General features: G+C 58.5%; 5 protein-coding genes across 5 annotated transcripts; 3 read left to right on the top strand and 2 right to left on the bottom strand.

Annotated features, from left to right (window-relative positions):
• Positions 1 to 1,153: 1,153 nt before the first annotated feature.
• On the top strand, positions 1,154 to 1,573 carry THITE_2019070 (uncharacterized protein; the record flags this gene model as incomplete). The annotated part of the gene is made up of 1 exon (XM_003652547.1): positions 1,154 to 1,573. A coding segment is annotated over one exon (420 nt), but the record flags the coding sequence as incomplete, so codon positions are not given.
• A 658-nt stretch (positions 1,574 to 2,231) lies between these two features.
• THITE_110809 (uncharacterized protein) lies at positions 2,232 to 3,591 on the bottom strand (the record flags this gene model as incomplete). The annotated part of the gene is made up of 4 exons (XM_003652548.1): positions 2,232 to 2,934; positions 3,052 to 3,186; positions 3,270 to 3,502; positions 3,589 to 3,591. 4 exons carry the CDS (start codon positions 3,589 to 3,591, stop codon positions 2,232 to 2,234), a joined length of 1,074 nt encoding a protein of 357 aa, XP_003652596.1.
• Positions 3,592 to 4,633: 1,042 nt separating this feature from the next.
• THITE_2046339 (glycoside hydrolase family 2 protein) lies at positions 4,634 to 7,841 on the bottom strand (the record flags this gene model as incomplete). Its single annotated transcript, XM_003652549.1, has 5 exons — positions 4,634 to 5,042; positions 5,250 to 6,558; positions 6,612 to 7,411; positions 7,506 to 7,583; positions 7,639 to 7,841. The coding sequence occupies 5 exons, from the start codon at positions 7,839 to 7,841 to the stop codon at positions 4,634 to 4,636; spliced, it is 2,799 nt and encodes a 932-aa protein (XP_003652597.1).
• Positions 7,842 to 10,786: 2,945 nt separating this feature from the next.
• THITE_2114229 (uncharacterized protein) lies at positions 10,787 to 12,791 on the top strand. Its single transcript, XM_003652550.1, has 3 exons — positions 10,787 to 11,437; positions 11,515 to 11,968; positions 12,041 to 12,791. The coding sequence occupies exons 1-3, from the start codon at positions 11,159 to 11,161 to the stop codon at positions 12,538 to 12,540; spliced, it is 1,233 nt and encodes a 410-aa protein (XP_003652598.1). The 5' UTR covers positions 10,787 to 11,158; the 3' UTR covers positions 12,541 to 12,791.
• Positions 12,792 to 14,750: 1,959 nt separating this feature from the next.
• On the top strand, positions 14,751 to 16,394 carry THITE_2114232 (glycoside hydrolase family 16 protein). The gene is made up of 3 exons (XM_003652551.1): positions 14,751 to 15,623; positions 15,704 to 15,960; positions 16,068 to 16,394. The coding sequence occupies exons 1-3, from the start codon at positions 15,110 to 15,112 to the stop codon at positions 16,146 to 16,148; spliced, it is 852 nt and encodes a 283-aa protein (XP_003652599.1). The 5' UTR covers positions 14,751 to 15,109; the 3' UTR covers positions 16,149 to 16,394.
• Positions 16,395 to 16,786: the final 392 nt, after the last annotated feature.

The raw sequence follows: 16,786 nt of genomic DNA on the forward strand, positions 1-16,786 counted from the left end.
CCTCACCCAGCCCCCGACCATTTTCTCCTAACCACGGTTTTTCTCCTGATCATTTCTCCCGACTACAAAAGTCTCCTGGCCGCAACTTTCTCTCGCCATCCGTCGCATTCCAAACAACGGCCGGCAAGATCGCCCTTCCTCCTCTCGCCCTCGGGAGCTCTGCCTCACCGATCGACGACCGAGTGCAATTCTGCGCCTTTAGCAAAGTAAGTCGGCCTAATTTTCCTGTTGCCCACCACTTTCTCCTGTTCATTGGCATATAAATCCAACAACTATGAAGATCCCCTTCTTGCTCCCTTGAGTGTGGAGCGTGTTACCGTCCTCAATTGTTCTTCGCCTATTCACAGAGCAAGTCGATCCAAACTTTTCTATTTTATGCCCAGCCTGACCTCCATTCTTCGCCTTCAACCGAGAATCTCATCCCAACTTCTGCTGTTTCTTACTCGAAGCTCCCATTGTTTATTCACCTATCTGGCCAAAATCCGCAGCAATCCCCCTTCCTCCCCACTTCCTCAAGCGGCTTCCCAACCTCCTCCGACAATTTGTCTTCAGCAGAGGAAGTCAAACCAGATTTTCGGCATTCTCGCTGTTCATCACAGTCTTCCGCCTTGCTCGAGCGGCTCCCAACCTGCTGCACTTTGCCTTCAACGGAGCCACGCACCCTAACCGATTTTCCCGTCGTTCATTCGCGTGCACAGCCAGCGCCCGAAGAGATTTCACTGTCCCGAGCGACTTGCTAACCTGCCTGTCTCGACTTCAGCAAAGCAGGACAACCCGAATCTGCCTTCCCATCCGGCCTTCCACTCCCCGCCGTTTGGCCAATAAAGGTAAAAATCCTACTTCCCCCAGGCATCCATTCCGCCTCACTCGCCGACATGTCACGAAACTCTAACTTCTCCGAGTGACAGTCAATCCTCGCCCACCGACCAAGTCTTTTTTTTTACCTCTCTCAGAAGAACGTAAGTTTCTAGCAAACCCATACTTCTTTTTTCTCTCGCATTCTAAAATTTTCTGTATCCCAGTTGGACTATCCGACGTCATGGCAAGCCGACCCCTTCGCGACCGCGCCACCGCTCGGCGGCACGCCCGCAACCTCCCGCGCCCCGGTCGCGCTACCCCCGCCGCTGTCTCGAGATCCTTCACGGCGATCATCCGGGGTCATCTTCCCAGAGCTGGGATGATTTACCCGTTCGAAGAGACCTTGATGCAGCGGCGTCACAGCGACGTTGCCATCTTCAGCGCCATCTGCAGGAGCCACCCTGGGTCCCTGGTCACCACCCGCCTCCTGAACGACGTTTTCTCGCGCATCTTCGAAGAGGCGACCGAGCTGCTGCCGCAGTACGGGGGCATGTTCAACAAGGACCCCATCGCCTTCATGCGCCTCCTCCGAGGCAGGCCAGCCCTGCGAGATGTGTGGATGAGACGCTCGGCGGACCTCTTTGCCAGCGTCTTCGTGATCCTCCGCGCTGCTCGCAAGGCCTGGTTCGAGGACCCGCGGCCGCCGTTCGAGACCAACGAGCACTGCAAGTTGGCTCGGGCGATCGATGCCTTCCTCGAGGTAGACACGCTCGACTGGAGCAGCCTGGCCATCGTGGAATGGATCATGCGAGACGCCCTGGCGTGCCGCGGAGAGGAGGACACCGTCGCTCAGGGCGAGGCTGCCGAGGTTGGGATCGAAGTGCCAGCGGACGACGGCAACGATTCGGAAGACGATGGGAGCGTTGTGGAGATAATCCTCAGCGACGACGATGCCGACGACGCGATGGAAGTCGACGAGCAGGCAACCTCTTCCGGCGCGGCCCTCCAAATGGCACGCGACAAGACGGAAGCCAGCATGCGCCGGCTCCACATCCCAATCGACGAAGACGTCCTGGCCCAGGCCTTGAACAAGCTCAACCTGGGATCGAGCAATGGGGGCATGGAGGTGGACAGTTGAGATGGACGGAGGGCACCGGACGGGCAAGGTGGAGGTTAGGGTCCCGCGTTGGCGGCACTGTGGTCGGGCATCATGAACTTTTCTCTCTCTTCACTTTATTTACAGTCTGTACACTCAAAGAGGTACGGAAGAAGGAAAACGAGCGTCTGTTTTAGAGATGATTATTCCTTCCTGTGTGGAAGAGCCATCTTAACCAAATCGTCAACCCACGTCACTCTCAGGCTGCATTCCAATGACTCACCAGCAATCACGCAGGCCTTCCGTTCATCAAAGCCTTGATTCTGACTACCACCCATCACCATTTGTGCCAGAGGGCCCAGTCAGTTCCTGCGGCGAAGGCGTCGATCCGACCGGGACCCCAGCTCACTGCAACGGGCTGCCGGACAAACGCGCCCCCAATCGACTGCCATGTACTCCACGTGCTCCCGTTCCATGCCAAGTGATACACCGCGCTGCTCGGCCCAACGGCGTAGACATCCAACAGATTGGCCGCACTCGACACGGCCGCCGGAGTCGACTCCAGCGCGCCGCCAGGCCCGCCCAAGGACTCCCAGCCGCCCCAGCTCCTCCCATCCCACCACCGATGCCCGAGCGCATGGTCCGTCCGCAGCGCAAACACATCCAGCCGGTTGCTGCCCCACGAGACCGCCACGGGTGCCGACTGCAACGTGCCGCCGAGCGACTCCCACCCGCCCCAGCTGCTCCCGCCCCACCAGTTATGCCACAGCCCGTGGTCGGTGCCGACCGCGAAGAGGTCCAGCCGGCTGGCGCCCCACGACACGGCCGACACGCCCTGCTTCGCGTGCAGCACGCCGCCCAGCGACTCCCAACCGCCCCAGGCGCTGCCGTCCCACCATTTGTGCCAGACGGCCGAGTCCGTGCCGACGGCGAACACGTCCAGCCGGTTCGGTCCCCAAGACACAGCTGTCGGAGCCGACTGCAGCACGCCCCCCAGCGACTCCCACCCGCCCCAGGCGCTGCCGCTCCACCAGTTGTGCCTGTGCATGCATGCGTCAGTGGGTAAATGGGTGATAACAGACCCATGGGACCTGGCGTGATTTGGCCACGGCTGCCGCGCGAGTGGCATTTCACAAAAAGCGTAGGCAGGGACGTACCAAATTGCCGAGTCGGTGCCCTGCGTGAAGAGGTCGATGCGGTTCGGGCCCCAGCTCACGGCCGCGGGCGTGCTGATCAGCACGCCGCCGAGGGACTCCCAGCCGCTCCAGGAGGTGCCGGTCCACGCTCTGTGCCTGGTGGGGGGGTTCCGATCGATGTCAGTCGCCCGATGCAGGCATGGGTTGGGGTTCATGATGTGGGAGAAAAGATGGCGCACCAGCATGCCGAGTCGGTGCCGATGGCGAAGATGTCGAGCCGGTTGGGACCCCATGAGACGGCCGAGGGCGGAGAAGTCAGGGTGCCGCCGAGGGATTCCCATTGGCACGGACCGTTTCCGTGGCTGTTGCCGTTGTGATGGTGATGACCGTTGCCATGGTGGTGACCGTGGCCATCGTCGTGCCCGTGGCCATTGCCATGGTGAGGACCGCTGCCGTGCGCTTGAGGTCCAGACTATCAAGTCTCAGTCAGGCCGCGGTTTCTGGACGGGGAGCAGGCGATGGCCAAGGTACACTTTGAGGGACGGGGACGAGACCCACCATGATGATCGTCCTTCAAAGCTTCGCGATTCGGCTTAAGATCACGGTTATGCTATTCAAGGAGCTAGAACCCTCGTACCGAAGCCGAAAACTCGAGAGCTCAAGGGCTGATATAGCCTTTGGTTTTTATTTCCTTCCTTTGGCAAAGGGCCTGGTCGAGACGCGCGGGGAAAGAGACCGGACGTGACGTGGGTGACAACACACTGACAGTGTTCTGACAGTTTGGAACCCCACAGCACTGCCCTCCTAGTGACGGCACTACTCGCCTGGAAGAACTACAGAGATGATTGGAACGGTATTTCCTCTGGTAGTTCGTAACTACTTCATATTACTCCTCAAGGACGTGGCAGTCCTCGCGAGGTGATTGGAGGCGTAAGGGAGAGCCATGGCCAAAGCTAGCCACGAACTCCGTTCTGTGTACTGTCCACTCCGTACATGAACGGGTTGCCATACCATGATTATAAGAAAAGTGTCTTGTGGTAGTACTTGAACGTGTACAGGTAGTCGGGCATGGCATCGACACCCTGCGGCTGCTGGTCAAATGCGAAGTCATCACACAACATTTTGCGCTAACGATACCACCCTTCTTCTTGCACAAGGCTGTCGGCACCTCAGACATGGATATAAAAATGGCGAAGGGGAAGACTGAGCATTGACTTCGAATAGTGACGGTCTACTCGGTTGCCAATTGTTAGGGAAGTGTCTCACAACAGGTCAAACTCGGCGAGTGGACCAGCATCCCGGCTGGGAATTGCCGCCTTTGTGAAGGACTGTTAGGCGGTTTGGGGGGACAAGCTCGGCACTTGACTTGCTCACCTTGTAACAAGGCCAGGGTAAACAATACTAAGCAAAAGCAACTTGAACAAACAGACAGCTCCTCCCGGCTAACGCTCACACTACCCGAGTCCGCTCGCCTCCCCCCCCTCGACGCAACCATCGAACAGGCCACCCCTATTCTCAGCTTCCTCATCCCACCCCAACCCCCTCTCCTCACCTCTTCCCCTCCCCATCATCTTCCTCTAATAATCTCCCCCGCCCCCTCAAATCAAGGCAACAAATTCTCCCACAAACTCCTCCCCACCACCCTGCCCCTCCACCCCTCCCTCCCGCCACTGACAACGGTATACCCAACGCGCTTGACCTCCCCCCTGCGCAGCAAGAACCCGTTCTCCTCGAAATTCACCACCACGGCGTCCTCGTCCTCCGGCCCGGCCGCAAGCCACGTCCACACGCTCGTGCCCCGCGCCGCCGTCACCACGAACGCGTCGCCCGCCGCGTCGTACGACACCGCCAGGCCCGGGTCGACCAGCGCCGCCTGCGCGAGCGGCACCGGCGTCCAGTAGTTGGCGTGCGTGTACGTGCTGGGCCCGGCGGCGGTGCGGGTTGCGGGCGGGTTTGGCGGCGTGCCGGTTGCTGTGAGCGTCGCGACTAGGAGGGCCGCGCTTGCGTTGAGGCTCGGAGGGGGTGGGTTGGTTGCCCCGGGGAAGGGGGGAGTGGTGCTGGTGGGGTTGGTAAGGGTGGTAAGGGTGGTCAGGGTGGTGGTGCTGTTGCTTGGCGTGGTGGTGTTTGTGGTAGTGTTGGTCGGGGCGTTGTCAGATGGGAAAAGGGCGGTGATGTTGAAGGTTGCCACGAGGGTACTGTTGAGGCCGCCGACGGTGAACGGGAGTGTTTGCCGCGGCGCCAGGGCCGGGCCGGTGGTGCCGGGGGTGCTGTTGCCGACGATGCCAACCGCGGGAACGGGCAGGGTCCTGCCGGCCCAGTCGATCCACTCGACCGTGACGGTGCCGTTGGCCGGCGTCCACAGGTCACTGACGGCATAGAGCTGCAGCAGGCCGCTGGTGGCGTTCCACAGCGGCGCCAGGATCACCGGCTGGTAGATGTCCTTGGCCACGTTGTGCAGCACCTTCCAGCGGCCCTCGTACTCGATGCCGGCCCATGTGGGCGCTTGCCAGATGTCTTCGAGCTGCCAATACAGACAGCCGAGCTGGCGGCTGGGGAACCCGCTCGAGGCGCGGTAGAACTGGATCTGACTCTTGTAGAAGTCTGCCTGGAACACCTGTGTCGACCACGCCCAGGAGGAGAAGTTGGCGATCGGGTCGGTCTTGTTCGGGGCTGGGTAGTAGCGCTGCACCGCCATGGTCATCTCGGCCTGTCCGATGGACGCGTTCTGGGTGTTGTTGACGCTGAGCCCTTGAGCGGGCGGGTGATGGTTGCGAAGCATCACGGTCGTGCTGTTGAACCAGAGCTCGTCGTCTGGGACCACTCTACGCCATGAGGCCACGCTCGGCATGCTGTGGAAGCCGAACTCGTTGGCAAAGCGCCCGACCGGGTACGAGTTGATGTCGAAGGCGTACTCCGACGCGTAGTTGTAGTAGTCTGTGTCGCCGTAGAAGGACCCGTCCTCCACCATGCTGTAGCGCTCGTCGATGGGGATCGCCTTGCTGAAGTTTAGCGACAGGTAGCCGTTGTTGGTGCTGCTCGGCATGTACGTGATGCTACGGCTGTTCTCGTAGACGGCCGGGAGGAGCGTATTGAGGAACAGTGTCTCGTACTCGTCTTTGTACCTGCCGTAGTCGTCCGGTGCACTCGCATTTACCAGGTAGAGCTCGAGATTCTCAAACTCGTTGCCACCAGCCCAGACAGCCAGCGATGGGTGATGGTTGATACGGCGAACCTGATAGTGGGCCTCGAGCCTTGCGTTCTCCAGGAAGTCGGCATCCACGGGGTACAAGGCATCGCCGAACTCGAATTCGCTCCACAGCAAGATGCCCAGCTCGTCGGCGATGTCATACATGAAGTCCGGCGAATAAGCTCCGCTTGCCCACACGCGGAGCATATTTTGGTTTCCGGCGACCACAGCCTCGAAAAGCTGCCGGATGCGCTGTGGCGTCACTCGCGGCCAGAAGGCGTCCGGTGGAATGAAGTTGCTACCCTTGGCGAAAAAGGGGTAGCCGTTGATTTCGAAATGCCCTAGACAGATTAGTTCGGACGGCTAACAGGGGACCACTCGAAATGCTACTCACAATTGTTGCCTGGAGCGATCCCCTGAGCTAGCTGCTCATCTGTAATCTCGCCCATGTTGAGCACGATGGTCCTGAAACCGGTGGTTTTGGTCACCACAGCCAGCGTCGTGTTTTGAGGCGAAGCAACACGGAGCGTGACGTTGTAAAGGTTCTGCTCGCCAAGCCCGGACGGCCACCACAGCTTGAACAGCGCCTTATCAAGCTCTGTTGTCCCCGTTATGACATTGCCACCATTGCTGATATTGCCGAACACACCGGAGGTGACCAACTGCTCAGTCTGGCGGTCTGTAATGCTATACGACAGGCTTGATCCGGTCGGCAACGCTCCAACGACATCGACACTGGCGTTCAGGACCCAATTGCCGTTCTGGTCGGGCGGAAGATTCGGCAACTGGTTCTCGCGGTATATATCGAGCAGCGAGTTGCGGACGTAGATCTCGCCCGGCTCCAGCTGCACAATCCAAGCCTTCTGCCATATCCCCGTGGGCACAAAAGCCGGCCCCCAGTCCCAGCCGAAGTCGGACTGCTCCTTTCGCACGAACTGCCGGTTGGCGAACTCGAATAGTATCTCGACCGACTCCGGCCAAGTCTCCTGGCCTGGCTGCGCGGCGATGCTGTTGGCTACGACGGGCACGCTCTCGAACAAGATGCGCAGCTCGGGCTGAGACGCGTTGCAGTTGGCCAGGATGTCGGTGACGTTGAGGACGTACTGGCGGAACTGGTTGTTGGTGTACGCCACGTATTCGCCACAGAAAGAAATGTTGGCGAAGGTGTCGAGGCCATTGAAAAGGAGGATGGTGCTTGTGCTGTTGCTCCTCTCTCTATGAATCGGGTTAAGAACCGTCCTTGCTTGCATTGATAGCCATACAGCATACCTAGGAAACCTTCACTTACAGTCCATTAATGGCTGCCGAGTAGTTCCAGCTGTTCCAAGCAATCCAGCGGAGATTGAAGTCGTTGAGGGCGTAATATCTGGCCGCGTATGTTGTTAGAGCCGCAAACTTAAGGAAGTCTCGCATCCACATACGGGTCTCCAATCACGCGAGCCTCGAAGAGATCCAAATGGACATGAGAAGGCACACGGCCACGGACAGAGATGTTCAGGCCGTCATTGGATAGTGTCCAAGCCTGTGTGGACAGGTCTAAGACATTTCTTGCGAGCGCAGTCCACAACAGCGTGCCTAGCAGCGCTGTCGCGACGCAGCGCGCAATGCTCGGGGCGGTCAACATGATGGTCGCTGGCGGAGGCAAAGCATTGGTGTTGTAGCACCCAGATAATAATCATGGCCAGGCCTCTCCGCGGCGGGATGAGGGCCCGGAAGCGCCCTCCGCACAGGTGTCAGCATTGCTCGGGTGATACACGGGATATTTGGACATCCGGACGACCGGGTTATCGGTATACTATATACCTAAGGTAACTACCTCTCACGGGTAGCTATGACGGTAAATGACCTTTGAACTGTGCCGGCATAGGCATCTCCCTGCGCATTCAAAAATAGGTTTCCGGAACTTACGAACGGATCTAGATGGCAGCGCCGACGAAGCTGGCTCGCTACCCGCCGTTGCACTGAAGGGACCACACGGCGTTCTTGGGTCGCGTCTACTATATGGTTACTATGCCAGAACCCCGCTTCCCTCGGTAGTTGCTGTTACCAGGACGGCGGAACCTACAGGTCTATTTTAAGCTGAGTTGACGATGCAGGACGATCGACAACGACCGTTCCTTTCAAGATTTTCAGCACCGAGAAAAGCGCTAGGTATGTAGGTAGATATGTAGTTCATAGCCGATCCAAAGAGTTCGCAGTGGAACACAGAAACAACCCTGTCGCAAAGAGTAGCATATTAGGCATTTAATTATCACCCGCTGTGACAATGCGGGCAGGAGCCAGCTCACTGTACCTAAGTTGCTGCATGGCGCATCTTATGATCTACGCAATCTACGTGGTGCCCAGGATGTTTGGCTGGATTTTAGCAGTTTATGAGCTTGTCAAAGTTTACCTTTACCCACCTTGCATCCATGAAGGATTGGTGGCTGGTGGGAGACCTAGCGTAAGCTTAAAAACGAATCGTCGTCCGACACCGAAGGCCTGACTCCTTGAGGTACCAAGGTGTCCGTGAGATATTCGGGGATTTGCAGAGAGGATTCGGCGGATCTGCAGTGAGAGTAAGCTGGCCGCAACGTTCTTCCAGCTTTGGCTCAAAAGTTCCCTTAACCCCACTTGCTCTGCTGTGAGCGTCTCAAACTCCACCGCGGAGGGAAAGCAGATCGGGTTATTCTGGGAAGGTGGGAGCTCACTTTCAGCTTCGCCTTGCCATTTTGCGAAGCAAAGACCGACCTCTCGGTCTCAGCTGGGTGTTCGCACTCTCGGCAAGAAACGCCACGCTCATGGCATGCTCAGCCATCAGGCTGCAACGCTTGAATGCTGCGCCCAGTTCATGCCACCGAAGCTGAGCATGGGATCCTCCCGGGAGCCAACCTAGCCAAAGGCACACCGCTCCAGAGGGAGGCAGGTGGTACTGTGTTGTTAGTCCTGGTGGCTTGGATTTGCGCAGATTGAGGGTGACATGTGAACTCGGCTTTGCCGGCGCGATGCCGTGTGATGTGTGATGTGTGATCTGTGTTGTCTCCCAACCGAACACCTTCCTCCTCAAGCGTACAAGCTTCCGTTCCCAGCTAGCCGGGGCCGCTCCAAGTAGCAGCAAGCCACTGACGACATTGTCGAACAAAGGCAGGCTCGGCGGAGGTATGGCACTTCTCTCCCGCTGCTTTGGCTCCGCTGCCAAGAGTGATTGGCTGGTTCCGCGGCCCCACGCGCAGATCCGAAACGTCGCTTTCGCACCTGCAATGCCGTCTTGGGCGGCTGTGTCTCGCGTTAGTTGACTGGCTGCCTTCGATCGGGGATCGGGGGCCGCGGCAGCCTGATTCAGGAGGTCCCAGGAACAGGCAACTGCGCAACCTTACCCAGCAAGGCGAGTGGCGTTTTGGAGGGGCGCTACCTTCCGCCTTGGGCAATCCCCATCCGGCAGCAAGCACGGGAAGGGCCGGTCGGCATCCCTATGCGTACAGTCCACCCCTGGTTTGTTTGTTAGTTTGGTACTTATAGTGGATCACGACAGGGGCTCTAAATCACAGGTACCTACCTAGCCGTCTTAGCATGAAATAAACCAACCGCAACAGGAAGTTAGAGGGCACTATAGCCTCTGCCTACATTCGGTGTCTGACCAGTTCGCTAGGTAGGACATGGCGTTCATTACACTGCTTCATCCATATCAGACGTGCTTCAGTCGAACTTGGATTCTGGAGAGTGATGAGGAACAGGTGGGTAAAAAGGTCGAGTTTGGTTGGCTGGCGGCCCCTGTTAAAAAGTGGGGTCAAAAACCAAACTAACAAACAAACCAGGAGTGTCCTGTAATGGCGTGATGGTCCGCGTTCAAGCGCCAAGCGCCACTGCCGGCCGCTTGGAGGCGCGATAAGGGCCGCCGCCACCAGACCGCATTGCGATCCCAATTTCCGCCACACAAAGCCGACACCCAATTGCAACCGCCCGATCACATTCCCAAGCTGCCCGCCCTCTCGGCCCGTGGGCCAAAGGCCCAACTGACAGTTAAGTGGCGAGTCATGCGTAGCAAAACGCAAAGTGAACAGGGACAGAGAGCGGTGGAGCAAACGCAGCTTTCATTTGTCGCATCTTCTTGCATTTCTTGGCTCCCCAAACTGCCCCGCCTACCCAGTTGGGCATGGCACGCCCCCATCGTCTCATTGCGGACCACTGGCGGCTCGCACCCCAACATGGGGCAACGATGTTGAAACAGCAAAGGAGGTCCCTGTATCTCGTTATCCGCCAACCTCTGACGAGGAACGCGTACGTCGCGTACGTTCTGAAGAACTGTCAGCCCAGTGTCGGGGAAAACATAGCCCCGTGTGCTTCGCCGCTGCGCCAAGTATCGTGGAAGGACGGAGGTGCTTTTTTTCGTGCTTTGCACGCTTGTCGTCGTCATTTTCTCGACTGACTGCATTGAGGCGGCCCGGTACATGTCAGGTAGGTACAGAAAACCCGACTACAACAAGCGTAATGTGGTGTACGGCAGTTGGGTCGGTGGGGGCTGCAGGGTAGCGAAGTTCCTGTCACCATCGCCCCTGGCCAGTGCAACCCTCCAGGCCGGCGCAAACATTGGGCGATTTTCCTGCCATTGCCCCAATCTGTTCCAACTAAAGCGATCGTCCTTGGATCGGGGAATTTGCCTGCTGCGGAATGCCCATGGTTGTGGAAAACGGCCTGCCTGGTACGGAGACCGAGTGGTCCATTCATGCACCCCCCTGCTCGATGCTGTGCAGGCGAAGCCTCATGCCCCGGCCTTCCTCCGCCCCAGCCCCATCCCATGCCATCCTCTTCCTAGATAAATAGATACTCCATGACCTACCTCCGCCAACATCACCACCACACATCAGCCAGCAGCTCACCTCGGACTCCAAAGCCTTCCCCCCTCACAGTCTCCCGCCTACACATCTCTCCGGCGTCGTCAGGCAATCCCTCCAGTCAGTCAGCATGGCTGTCTTGTCCACCATGATGGTCGCCCTCGCGGCCAGCAGCGCCCTTGGATCTACCATCCCTCCTCGTATCGGCACCATCAGATCGCCGGGGACGTTCTCGGTTCAGCAGGTCCACAACCCCAGCTACGTCAAGCACGGTCCAACCGAGCTGTTCAAGGCTCGCCGAAAGCACGGCGGCAACATCACCCAGGAACTCCTTGCGGCCGTGGCAAGCCCGTCGTCCAAGGCCGCCAACGGCACCGGCAGCGCCACCAACACTCCCCAGAACGGCGATGTGCGTATTCGCGGATTTCTGCCGTGATTCCCTCGGTTGTCGAGGCCGATGCTGACTTGTCCCCCCTTTTTTCGCAGGCCGAGTACCTTACTCCCGTGAGCATCGGGACGCCGCCGCAGGTGCTTAACCTGGACTTCGACACGGGTTCCAGCGACCTGTGGGTCTTCAGCACCGAGACGCCCAGCCGCGAGGTGAACGGGCAGACGCTCTACAAGCCGGCGAGCAGCTCGTCGGCTAAGAAGCTGTCTGGCGCGACGTGGAGAATCTCGTACGGCGACGGCAGCTCGTCCAGCGGCGACGTCTTCACCGACGTCGTCAGCATCGGCGGCTTGACCGTCCAGTCGCAGGCCGTCGAGTCGGCAAAGTCGGTTTCGGGAGAGTTCACCCAGGACAGCGCCAGCTCCGGCCTGCTGGGTCTCGCCTTCAGCAGTATCAACACGGTCCAGCCGACCCAGCAGAAGACCTTCTTCGACAACGCCCTCAGCTCGCTGAGCCAGCCTGTCTTCACCGCCGATCTGAAGCACAATGCCCGTAAGCAAAATCATCCCCCCCTGGCGCATTTAACCATCCGTAACCGAAAACTAACGACGTATTCTCTCGCAGCCGGCACCTACAACTTCGGCTTCATCGACGACTCGCTGCACACGGGCTCGATCGCGTACACGCCCGTGGACAACAGCCAGGGCTTCTGGGGCTTCACGGCGACGGGCTACGGCGTCGGCTCGGGCGCGATCAAGCAGGCGAGCATCTCGGGCATCGCCGACACGGGCACGACGCTGCTGCTGCTGCCGAGCGAGGTGATCGACGCCTACTACAGCCAGGTGGACGGCGCCCAGATCTCGCAGAGCGTCGGCGGCGTCGTCTTCCCCTGCGACGCCAACCTGCCCGACTTCAAGTTCGCCGTCGGCAGCACCACCATCACCGTGCCCGGCGAGTTCATCAACTTCCAGCCGATCGACGAGACCGGCCAGACCTGCTTCGGCGGCCTCCAGGACTCGAGCGACATCGGCGTCAACATCTTTGGCGACGTCGCGCTCAAGTCGGCCTTTGTGGTCTTCGACGGCGGCAACAACCGGTTGGGCTGGGCGACCAAGAACCTTTGAGTGAGTGAGCGTGCGAGCGCAGTTGAGCGGTGCTGGCAACCTGAGGTGATGTGTATACGACGGCGGTTATCTGGTTTTCTTGTTTTGTGTGTTGGAGATCTCACAACAGCTGCGGGAGCCGGCGGGACGGGTAAAGCATGATGGCGATGATGGGTTGCATAATTCTGCTAAGTATGTACAGTACATATTCATAGCGCAATTTGTTAGATATCCTAGAACATAGGTTTGATTGCAAATGTTTAAATCTCAGATGATGAAGGTGAGCCTCAGATGAAAGTGAGCCATGCCAAGTCTCTGTCTCAAACCGCCCGAGCCAGCCGTTCGCCTCCACAGCATGCATGCAGGTCGGCACTGCACCCGAGTTATCCGTGTTATGTCCGATCTCTCTCCACAGGACCATGCATCTGAAACTAACACGCCGTCGCTCTGGGTGCTTTATCGGTCAAAGTGGAAAACTCGCAAGCTAATCTCATCGCGGCCATTACAAGTAGGCACGTTGTTGACAAAACTGACTGACGGTCAACGCCGGATGAGGGTTTGGGAGTTGCATGGAGTTGCATCGCGGCGAGCAAAGATACTTTGATCCTCCCAGAGTTTCATGTTTCATGCGCAGCGTTCCCCAAGAGCATGCGCCGCATGCGGGGAATTCCAGCAGGGCGCACGACTGCGCCTGGCGATTGCATGCGCTGCACTCGGTTGCACTAGTTAACGTTACCGTTGACTGAGGTGTTAGTTTTGCTTCAAGTCGACGACCCCCTCGTGGCCTTCCCCAGACCCGCCGGTCTATACTACACTACTGTGCACGCACACTACCTGGTAACTCGGTGCAAGTGTTCGGACCGATAAACAAGACGCCTGGTGACTGAGGTCGCATTCGCTGCTGCTGGAACATCGACGGTGCTACGCACTCGTCAGGCAGCCGCGGTTGGGCCAGATGATGCCCTCTCATGCGATCTGTGGCTTGTGGGGGAGGCAGGTGCGCTTGGCAGCGGCCAGGTCCGGGGTTCGCGTGCCGGATCTGCATGCCTTCTTCTCGCCCACTTCCCTCGATCGAGCCCAAATGCCGATTTGGCATTGGCTCAGGGATTGGTGCCCCTGAACCACTTTTCCATCAGCCAATCACAACCTTGATCTCCGTCCCCCTGGCTTGCTCTTGAGACGCAGCTGCCTAGTGGAGGAGAAAACGTTTTTTTTTTCTCCATGCTCAACTGCATGGGAGATCTGGATTCTCGACCTCAACATCTTGTCAAATTCAGCAGTCTCATTTGCACGCTCATACTGTGTGCCGTGCTCCATCAACTTTAACCAGCCCCAACGGGTCTTGGAGGGTTTTCAGCATACCTGTTGTCACGCGCGATGGGGGAAAAGACGCGTGCTCGAGACACCAACGGTCAACTGGACGGCCCTGAGCGTTCAGGTTGGCGAAACAACGTTACATATGGACGCTTCAACGACGACCAGGAAATTGGCCGAATGGCCGTGCGGCCGGTGTCTGGTGCATTTTTGGGTGGCAACCCCGAAGCCGGGGAAAGTGGCACTTCACGGAGATAGATGACGCTATCAAACTTACCATCGGTCCCTTAAGCGGCTCTCGGTAACCCAACGACGCTAAGCGCCTGAAACTCGCCGACGTGGGTTGTTCAGGTCGCACCTTGTGAGCTACGCACCTAATCACACAGTACGCAGTACTGGGCATCCAGGCCAGTTCCCTGGGGAAGATCATTTACATACCAGGGACCTTAGATTTGCATTTGCTCGCTACACTACAATGCCGGAGAGCCAATCCGGCCACTCGCGCTGAGGCTCACGGGCCGCTCCCGATGGGCCGGCCCCCTCGGACTTGGGCCCGCGAGTGGCAGCCACTTCGGCTTCGAGGCCCCTTCCGACTCTTCATCTCGTCTGGTCCGATTATATCTCCTTATTGCGTAGTACCCGGCTAGGCCGGTAGGCCGCATGAATCACGGACATATCCTCTCCTGGGTGGTGGATCCTTCCGCACTCCCCACTGCTGGGCGGGCTTGGACGGCTGACCCCCATTTACACGCTCCTGACTACACACTCCTGACTACACAGCACCTCTGCCGACCATCCCTAACCCCCCTGTGCTCCGCTGACGTGCCAGCAATGTCCGCGCGACGGCACCGTGCCATCAGTCCGGCCCGATCAGGCGGCGCCGACTTGGCAGGTCCCATTGGCCGAAACCGCGCCGGCGCCCCCCTTCACGGGGTCTAGACACTGCAGGGTAGCATGCCATGTGGCGCCTCCCACATTACCTACACTAGTGTAGATAGCTACCTCTACCCTTGTTCTCGGTGAAAGTTCCTTTCTGATTGCTCTCAACATCCGGGGGAAGGATCATTTAAGGACTTGTCGAGTTCGCGATCTCCTCGATTCTTTCCTTCCAGATCGTCGTCGCTCCTTGCCGATCCAGGACGCACACAGACACATTCCTTTCGCAACTACACTCCATTTTGCCATTCCAGACGAAGCTTGCTTCATCTGTTCGTTCCCCTGTATATACTTGATTGCTTAGTGTACTGCTTGTCAGACTTATACTCCATCAATCACGATGCGCTTCACTTCTTCCATCGGCCTCCTCCCCGTCCTGGGCACCGCCGTCTCGGCCTGGGACGCCCCGAGCTATAGCGGATACACTCTGGTGTGGTCCGATAACTTTGCCGGCCCCAGCGGCAGCCTCCCCAACCAAAACAACTGGAACATCATCAGCGGCAACCTGGGCGTCAATGGGGAGCTCGAGACGTACGTGGCGGACCCGCACGAGGTGCAGACCAGCGGCGGCAACACGGTGCAGCTCGTCCCCTGGCTCGACGGGTCGTCGTGGACCTCGGGCCGCATCGAGTCCAAGTACACGTTCACGCCGCAGGCGGGCAAGAAGACCATGGTCGAGGCCCCGATCCGGTTTGGCAGCAACGACATCAGCACGAAGCAGGGCATTTGGCCCGCCTTCTGGCTGCTTGGCGACTCGATCCGCCACGGCACCGCGTGGCCGGAGTGCGGCGAGCTGGACATCCTCGAGACCATCGACGGGCAGCTCACCGGCTACGGAACCGCGCACTGTGATGGTATGTCCCCCCCCCCCCCCCTTCCCCCGTCTCCCCAAGCAATTCCACCAGCAACTGACATAATCTCCCCCCGCCCCAAGTCACCCCCGGCGGCATCTGCAACGAGCCCAACGGGATCGGCGGGAGCATCGGCATGCCCAGCCAGGACTGGCAGACCTGGCGCCTGGTGTGGGACCGCACGACCGGCAACTGGCAGACCGAGACCATCACCTGGTACATGAACGGCCAGCAGTTCCACCAGATCTCGGGCTCCCGGATCGGCGACCAGAACGTGTGGAACAGCCTGGCCGCCAGCCCGCTGTACTTCATCCTGAACGTTGCCGTCGGCGGTAACTGGGTGAGTTTTCCCCCCCTAACCCAAACAGACCACTGTGGCCTGTGACCAGCGGTCCGTTTTCAGCCAGAGACCACACACATATGCTAATGCCGCGAGGACGTGCGCAGCCCGGATACCCCAACAGCCAGACGCAGGGTGGCTACGGTGCCATGATGGAGGTCGGTTATGTCGCCCACTATTCGTCTTAACTGGCCATTTTTTGGGATACCCCCTTTTGAGTGAGTGGCTTGTGTGCGCTTGGTCACAAGCCACCTCAGCTCATGGCAAAGACTTTCGTTTCTTGTGTACATATATATATATATGTACGTTCTTCGTTTTTCCCGCACTGCACCTATTTGGTCGGTTGCGGCGTTCTTGCATATATAACCTTGCACACTGTCGTGTGCTTCATCGAATTCGCACATTTCGCTGTGTATAGTTGTCCCAACTGACCGGAACTTAGCCTCGTTCCGTTCGCTCAAGATGCGTGTTTTCGTGCCTCTTTTCTCTGAAATAGCTGTGAAACAGGAAACTCGGCCTTTAGTACGGTTTGCAACCGCTGGACGGGACGTAGCACAACATGACTCCAATTCAGCGGGGCGGGCCGGTTGTGTCACGGTTGCACGGTGATGGAACAATAATCTGTCATGTAGGTAATTCGAACGACTCCAAGTAGCGCCGGGAATGTGCTGCAGGATCGGGCCGTCGGGTGAGCGATAAGGTGAACAGTGAACCCTAACCCCCGAACGCTGGTGTTTTTCATGGAAGGGATGGCCGGCGACGACCTTTGATCCCCGCGCGTCCATTCCCTTCATCAACCCAAAGTCTGAGTCCACGTTAGCAAGCT

Source organism: Thermothielavioides terrestris, chromosome 2 (assembly GCF_000226115.1).
Source record: "Thermothielavioides terrestris NRRL 8126 chromosome 2, complete sequence".
In the NCBI taxonomy this organism is placed as follows: domain Eukaryota; kingdom Fungi; phylum Ascomycota; class Sordariomycetes; order Sordariales; family Chaetomiaceae; genus Thermothielavioides; species Thermothielavioides terrestris.

Bases quoted from the DNA above. Each gene is read 5' to 3' on its own strand.
- THITE_2114229 (XM_003652550.1), top strand. From the start codon at position 11,159: ATGGCTGTCTTGTCCACCATGATGGTCGCCCTCGCGGCCAGCAGCGCC. The intron at 11,438-11,514 runs GTGCGTATTCGC...CTTTTTTCGCAG, and splicing joins ACACTCCCCAGAACGGCGAT to GCCGAGTACCTTACTCCCGT. The intron at 11,969-12,040 runs GTAAGCAAAATC...ATTCTCTCGCAG, and splicing joins CGATCTGAAGCACAATGCCC to CCGGCACCTACAACTTCGGC.
- THITE_2114232 (XM_003652551.1), top strand. From the start codon at position 15,110: ATGCGCTTCACTTCTTCCATCGGCCTCCTCCCCGTCCTGGGCACCGCC. The intron at 15,624-15,703 runs GTATGTCCCCCC...CCCCGCCCCAAG, and splicing joins CGGAACCGCGCACTGTGATG to TCACCCCCGGCGGCATCTGC. The intron at 15,961-16,067 runs GTGAGTTTTCCC...GGACGTGCGCAG, and splicing joins TTGCCGTCGGCGGTAACTGG to CCCGGATACCCCAACAGCCA.